An 8,174-nucleotide genomic window follows, 5' to 3' on the forward strand; every position below is an offset into this window, starting at 1 on the left:
CCACTACATGTAGGTACATGATCAGTCATTGCAACTAACAGAATGACACTGAAGAGTAGAGAGGCTGGCCTGGACTACAATTGGAAACATCACTGCAAACCAACAGAAAGTACCTTTAAAGTTTTTTATGTCTATCTAAACATTACGAGGCATAATACGCTAGCTTTATGCAAAATTTAATGGCAGTTTCACACTGGTTGCTTTTTCTGGCCAACATTTCTCTTATGAAGTCTTCCTTCAATGACAAAATATAAAGGCAGGGATGTTGTTCCAAGATTTAGACAAACTTTTCCTCACCCTCACAGTTCCGTCTCACAGCTCCAGCTCTATCACTCTTCTGTCTTTTTACCCATTTGTTTTGTTTACATTTGTGACTGTTGAGCAGGCAGAGCTCTCTGTGCCCTTATTGGTATAAATTGTGAAAGGCAGGAAAAAAGTCAGCCATGCTAGACTTTCTGTCAGACGTGCTCTTGATTATCACTCTCTATGACACACTACAGGAGATGAAACAAGGCAGATTTTCATGGCCCACAGGTCCCAAATCCCTACAACTGTTAGATCAGGCCACAGTCATTCTGAAATTATGTCTGACCTTTGTTTTATTCATGTAGTTTGACCTTAATTTACCATAAAAACTGAAATGTAAGTTGTAGAGGTCTAAGACACTGTCTGGGTTTTTTCAAGGCCTTCCAGAGGAAGAAAAAAGGTTAAAACTTTATGCCTGTATTATAATTTTCAATGCATTACGCAGGCACAATGTGCTTTTTCTCTCTAGCTCTAGTGCCATGTTTGTAATTCTGGTGACACTTTATTTGAAGGGGTATGCATAAGACTGACATTCACATAAAAACGTATGAATGTTGTCATTAAATGTCATTCAGTCAATTGTGACACCTTTAATGCAATAAATCAAAATCATACCCACTTCCACATACCACTACTACACTGGACATCCCAAATCAAGAGTGGAAGTTTTCAGTGTACCTTGGATTCTTAGGGCCACATAAGTAAATACTGGATATCACCCCACTCTTCCATATTGTTTCCATTCTTTATGCTTAAAGTCCATTCTTTAAGGTTAAGACAGCTGGCTACAGCCTTACCTTACTGTACAAAGAATCAAAGGAGAATCAAAAATGTCAACTTTGCATTAAAGATGACATAATTGACTGAATGACACTTAATGACAATATTCATAAAGCCTCCTTTACGTGAACACCAGGTGTCATGCCATTATTATGACAGTGCTTATGCATACCTCTTCAAATAAAGTGTTACCGTGATCCTTCTGGTATGGCATCAAGCTCTCAGCCTACATTCACGTAAATACTTTTGTAATACGTACCTATAGCCAGCAACCAATTTACCAAGAGTTGCGCCGCCCAACTCTGCTGATCACTTGTGATTTTTAGTTGAGTAGGCTTTTTAATCAAACCAGCGCTCTACACAGTTTATGTAAACAACATTGTTTTCTTCAAATGTGGAGTTATGGCCCTAAAGAGGGAGAAAAACTGCTAAAAAGGGACAGCACCAGCCTGGTTCATGCTGCTAAATATATTTATTTTGATAATTTGCCCATAGATGCCAGGCTGTTTATTTGTAGATCCTCTCCTTTCATAGGGTTACATTCATTATGAGCTGTCCCCATCCAAGATGGTGACTGCAAAGACACATCTCAGAACCCTACAAATGGCATCTACATGTTTAAGAGAGCAATTCATTTATAGCTTACCCATGTCAAGAAGCAGAGGTTGGTGAAGGACAACAAAATAACTTATAAAATAAAATGCATGAAAACAGATGAAGTCTCAGTAGTTGAAAATGCTAATTTAAATGACTATTGTCTGTGTTTAGTTACCTGATAGCAGAGGGGATAAAAGACGGAATATCTCTGCAGGGACATTGCTATTGATAGATATATAGATTAGAAAGATTATAGCATCACAAAAACACCACACTTAGCATTAGCATAACTATTAGCATAGCTATATAGCAGTGACTTCACCACTATATACTGCAGGATAAAGCCAACTTTCTGGATGGAGCAAAAAAGCATTATATGGTTTTATCCCTATATTTAGCTTGATTTGATTTGGTTTATTTATCAAGGATATCTGCAATGAGCATTGCTTCATAGTGTGTGTTAAAAGACAAAGTAGATGCCATTCATACAGGTGTCTGGCCATAGCTAATTGCAGCGTCTGTCTCTGGCTTGGCTTTTAGGAATAAAAAAGAGAATAAGGAAAATTAGACTTAAAGGAAGGAAGAAACAATGCAAACAGTGAAATAAAGAGACTAAAATAAAGGCACACGGTTAAATAAGTATCGAAAAGAGAAATCACAGTCTCTGCTCATAGAGTTGTTTCAGTTTCAGCTTCTGTTTTACTGCAGACTTTAATATCTTACATGATAATACCTCCATATCTCCCTGTATTAGATAAACTGTTGTAATTTGTCTAACCTGGCTCAGGTCAGATGGAAATCTGTCTGATCAGGAGGGGGTCCATACACATCTGTCAGAACAAATTAAACCTGAGCTTACAGATTTATCCAGTTCCTTGGCTGAATCATCTCTGCCGTTCTGCCAAAATTAAACTCATATTGCTGAAATAAATGGTACAACTTAACATCTGAAATGTGTTTTCAGGATTCTCCTACCAACAAGCTGCTGTATGCCAAGGAGATCCCTGAATATAAGAAGAGAGTGCAGTGCTACTACCAGCAGATCCAGGACATGGCACCTCTTAGCGAGCAGGAGATGAATGCTCACTTGGCAGAGGAGTCACGAGTGAGTATATCCCCTTTGTGTGTATGCATTAGTCATGAGGAACCCAAGAGGCTGCAATTATTGTAAGGATTTATTTTGAATACAGTTTAATATGAGTTTCCTTTCTGTAGAAATACAGAAATGAATTCAACACCAACCTGGCCTTGATGGAAATCTACAAATATGCCAAAAGATACAGAAACCAGGTAAGAGAAAGAGAAATCCTATGTAACTTGAATGTCGTTGAGATCTTCAGTAAGATTATTCATGTTTAAACTGGCCTTGTTCTACTGTGATGGTAAACCCTGATCAGGTTTTACAGGCAGGTATCAGAGCGTGATGTATCAGCGTGGAAAATCACTAAAAGATGCTGTAAACAACTTTACAACTTGTCTCTCAGTTTGAACCCTGAATATCTGCACCAAATAGCTACTTTCTTTTCAAGCAGGAATCATCAGATATGAACTAAGCAGCAGCCGGCATTCACTCCCCCTCAAGCCCTCATATAGCTTTCACTTTAAGCAAACAACTCTGTGTTTACCTTCTCTCTATCCACCACCCCTATCTGCCTAATGACGCTGTTACAGTTGCTGCTTCATATCTACTGATTCTCTTTGAACTAGCCCTCCTCTAGCCCCTGCCGTCCTCCCCCATGTCTCCTCGCTGCTGTGACTATTCTCAGGCGAGGCTTTAGTCAGCGGTGACTGTGCTTTAATGGAGCACCCTCGTGATAATGCCGTTTAGATGCTTTCCTCTGTCATGCTACTGTACTGACGTGGGCCAGGGGCTTAGAGTCTGATTCACAGTGTTCTGTGAATGGCCCTCTGATTGCCTATTCTCTCGCCTCGGCTCAGTTCTCTCTGCCTGGTAGCGCACTGCTGCTAAGAGCCCATAAATCCCACTGAAGCGGTGACAACTATTGGGCTTGAATAACAGAGCAGATGTGGGTTTTGTAAATATGTGAAGAGCAAAGGCTTTCTGTGGTGTGGAGGCATGCGTAAAGGCTGGAGAAGCACTTCTCTTGTTCTTCTGCTGCTCTCGTTCAACTCTCTATGTCCACGCAGGTGGCTGATGGATGCATGAACGCTTGACAGCAACTGAAAGTCACCCTTGTTGTGTTTTTCATTTTGTTTTGTCCCCCCCCGGTCAGGTGGTGAACGCTTTGGAGTCGAACCCTACAGCACGTCGCACTCAGCTGCACCACAAGTTCGAGCAGGTCATTGCCCTGGTGGAAGACAACATCTATGAGTGCTGCAGTGAAGCCTGAACCTACCAGTGTCTTTTCTTACTAGCCATCTCTTTCTCCTGCTGACAGCTGCCTTTCTCCTTATTCCTGGGAAGGCCGGCCACTGAAGAGTAAGCCTTCATCGCTTATGTGCCCACGGACTCTAAAAAGTGTGGCAGCGAAATCGACTTGAACATGCCTTTAACGTGACATACATTCGCGAGGTGTTCCTTCGCTGATGTTGGAGCGTGAAGCAATCTTCCAAAATCTTTCCCAGAGACTCAGACAGTCTGGCTCGGCTATGCTTTAGAGGGAAGGTTAAGGAGCTTTTTCTGGATGTCTTTGTGATTACTGGAACCTACAGCAAGCCCTGGTGGCAATCTTAACGCACTGAACCCTTTACACAAAGGGAACGAGCCAATGATGCACTGTACTGTATTATAATGTCCATAGCAATATTTATAGATGTGTTATAATTCTTTAGAAGAGGCCTGTTTGTCAGGATAAGTAGGAGGGACCTAAATAAGCTCCTCCAATCTCCTAAAGCCTGCAACACTCTCATATGTGACCAGTGAAGATGGGCAACACATATCCCATCGGTGCTTTGAACTAGAGTACCCAATGTGCTTTGCAGGCTGATGATGGGTTGAGGGGGAGAGGAGGGAAGAATATAAATGACTGAAATATATGAAATCAGATGTAATGTGGTTCACTGGGAAGAACCACATCAGTATAGAGATGTTGATCTGTGTGTGCTTGTAAACGAATGAATTTCATGTTGGATTCTGACCAATCTAAAAGAGGGAAATTTACATTTATGAGAAAAAAATGTGAGCTCAATATAACCTGAGGAGAGACTGTATTTGTGATGCCAAATGACTTGTCAGAGTTTGTGAAATAAATTACAGTATTTAGGATTTTAAATGTGTCCAATCATGACCCTGTTTATTGTACTAAGTCTTAAATTGCTCCATCTCTAAATGCCATTACAGCAGAGCAAATTTTAACAGCATTCAAGAACCATTAAGATCTGGCCTGCCACCCAAAGGCCTGCATAACAAGCATCTGGAACTTCTCAGAAAGCTTGTAAAAAGCTCTCATGAAAAACACGAGTGGGGGAAAAAGCTTGCAGACATTTAGCTTTGTTTTTATTGCAGGACACAGAGCAACTTCCACATCATCTTAGCTGTTACACAAGGAACAAAATAACTTCCTCATACCGCTTTAATATACAAACTAACATTCTTACATCCATTCAAACACTTAACATCCACCACACACACACATATACTCACAAACACACGTTAACTCTCTTGCAGGAGGCGCCTTCTCCCTGCAGAGGCTCTTTTAGGTCCATCTGTTTACACTCATGTCTCAGCTGAGGCTTAAGCAAACTGAAAACCTCTGCTTTGTCACCACAAAGACAGGAGAGGCGACAGAAAGACCAGAATACAGCTTCGTCTGATACCATCTGAGATTTCTGAACATATTCAGGGGTAATTTCACCAAAGTATCCTTTAAAGTCCCTGTAAAGCAATAAATAATGACATTTGACTGTCATTAATCACCAGTGCCCAGGGCAATGTGTTAACAAAGTAATCCATTAGAGTACTTAGATTACTTTTTAGTTGTAACAGGTAATGTGACATGTTAGTTTTGTAATCCAAGAAATCTGTTATCAGTTACCCTTTTCATAAGAAGCTATTGGTTACTGAAAAAAAACAACCTGAAGCAACAGAAGTGTTTGTTACTCTTACCTGTTTGCATGTAGCTATGTGCCAGCAAGGCAGCAAACACCACTAGCTTACTGAGCCTGTGAGATGGCAGAGAAGACAACGTTACATTACACTCTGGATTTATCCCCTTTATAGTCCATTTTTATGACAGGGACAAGAAAAATATTATGATGGAACATAAGTTTAAATGCATGTTTTGTTTTCATTGAAACAGCTGTTCCAATGAGGTAGTATAATACACACTTTGCATAATACTGAATACCCTGCCCAGTCTTTTTTCAGAATGTGTGCATATTAAAGAATTGTATAGGTTTTTACTTCCATTAGTGATGCTATTAAGCTATAAAGGTACAGAGTTTTGGCCGTAAATGAGGCTGTAGAATGACATTAATATTCAAAGAAAGATGTAAAGTTAGTTATGGACCACTGTTATACGAACAAGTGGAATTTTCTTGCACAAAAGTACTCTAACGCATTACTTTCATCATTGGGTAAAACAGTAATGTAACGAGAATTTCGACATGCTCGTGTGTGCTACGATCTGCTTGCAAAGCACACTGTGAAGCAGATTGCTCCTTTTCTAGTCAATCTTTGCAGTCCCACTGTATGAGCTCCAGTCTGTCTTAGTGCATCCTAGCGGCGCCACTCTGCTCTGCTGGAGAAACACGCCAAGTCTATTTTCAGCACCAGCTGCTGCCAAACCACGTCAACCCACATAGGGCAGATCTATCCAAACAGCCAGAAAAGGATGCAAGCATCCTGTCAACTTCAAAATACAACACAATGCACGGACTCCCAATAGTAAATTAGCCCTATATGAGCACAACATAATCATAATGTCTCATCCTGTGCAGTGGGTCACAGAGCTACTATGGTGCCATTGAAGAAGAAAAGTTAACTTTTGAGTTGGAATAATACAGAATTTTCATAAAACCACACATATTTTGTAGAAAACAAAACTTTAAACTTCATGATATAAATAAAATCATGGAATTATGTTGAAATGAATAACAAATAACCCCCCAGGCAAAATAATTCATACTACTTCCATGTTAACTCTGATCTCCCGTGATCCTGTGATCTAGAGTCTTGAGCTGCTCTTGGCTGCAACACGCTGTGCAAGGCTCCAGACATGCTTACAGTGTACGCTGGTCAGAGCAAAGCAATGCACACCTGGGTCGCAGCGCAAGCGACGTGTGTGGAAATTTCAGGAAGAAATAAACCCAGCGGTAATCACCAGTGCAGCAGAGTGAAATGGCGCTTCTAGGATGCACCAAGATGGACTGGAGCGCATGCAGTGGGACTTCAAAAGTTGACTAAAAAGGAAGTGATTTTTCCTGCAGTGTGCAACCGGATAACATTGCAGGCAGAGTATATGGAAATTGGAGGTTGGGCTTTAGTTTTAAAAGTTGTCTGAGGTGTAAAGATAAAACATTTCATGTTGACAAAAATAAACAGGCGGACTTGATGGCACACTAGATGACACACTAACTCCAGTCAACAGTATTATGTTTACTTTCTCTTTAAAATGACTATCTGAATAAAAGTGTGTCTAACAGTCGATAACATTTCAAACAACCCTGAAACACAAATCTACCTTTTATTGTGTCTGATGAAAGCCAATCAGCATTTCGATTCCACCACTATCTCAAACATGTCGTCAATTATTAAATCAAACTCCATTCAAAAAACTGGATGTTTTTCTGTCTCCTCTTATGTACAGTCCTGAAAAAAAGGTTTTAAAAATCTGCATTATAACTTGTTACAAAAGTGCAGACTGTGATGTTGAAACATGTAGTAATGTGTGATGAAGTGGAAGAATCAAAGATTCTGATGTTCTCAGTGGTTTTCTATGACTGCGGCACTACAGGGACAAGATTATGTTCATGAACCTTAAGCCCCCTCTGCTCGAAATGTATGAAATCCGTAAATTAAACATCCCCCCATCTTTTCACATTCACACTTTTTTAACACATTTAATGTGTGTTCACAGAGAAGTTTCTAATTTTGCTTTACAAGGACTTTAAATAGATTTTTTTGAAGCACATGTTGGAGATATGTAGCCGCAACATTTACTTTAACAAGCGTCGATGTGGTTGAAATGATAGTGCCTGGTTTTAGTAATTAGACTTTCAGCTGTTTGGTGCCTTTTGTGGTAGTTGGAATGTGTTCAGCTGGATCACATGGACAAACACCCCCCCTTGGAGTCAGGTTAAACTCTGTGAAGCCAGCTGAACACGTTTATTGATCAAATGGATTGAAAACGCTGGCTCTTGAGTTCGTCAGTCTGGTTGTGCCACTGCGGTGAAGACACATGGAGAGGTAAGTCAAGAGGATTGGCCTGTAGAACAGTAGTGCGGCTTGGCGGTGGCGGGTCCCTAGGTGTTTAGGGACAGATGGGATGTGGAGGGGGGGCAGGGAGGGAGGAAAGAGGGGGGGTTGCAGG

At 40.6% G+C, this 8,174-nt stretch overlaps 1 protein-coding gene across 1 annotated transcript in view; it reads left to right on the forward strand.

Annotated features, from left to right (window-relative positions):
- plxnd1 (plexin D1) overlaps positions 1-4,909 on the forward strand; it is a 107,692-nt gene extending 102,783 nt beyond the window's left edge. Inside the window, exons 34-36 of the mRNA XM_041799622.1 lie at positions 2,648-2,788; positions 2,899-2,973; positions 3,918-4,909. Coding sequence (XP_041655556.1) covers positions 2,648-2,788; positions 2,899-2,973; positions 3,918-4,034 — 333 coding nt within the window. The 3' untranslated portion in view covers positions 4,035-4,909. The remainder of the gene's footprint in view (positions 1-2,647; positions 2,789-2,898; positions 2,974-3,917) is intronic.
- The last annotated feature ends 3,265 nt before the right edge of the window (positions 4,910-8,174 follow it).

Source organism: Cheilinus undulatus, linkage group 11, assembly GCF_018320785.1.
Source record: "Cheilinus undulatus linkage group 11, ASM1832078v1, whole genome shotgun sequence".
Classification (NCBI taxonomy): Eukaryota; Metazoa; Chordata; class Actinopteri; order Labriformes; family Labridae; genus Cheilinus; species Cheilinus undulatus.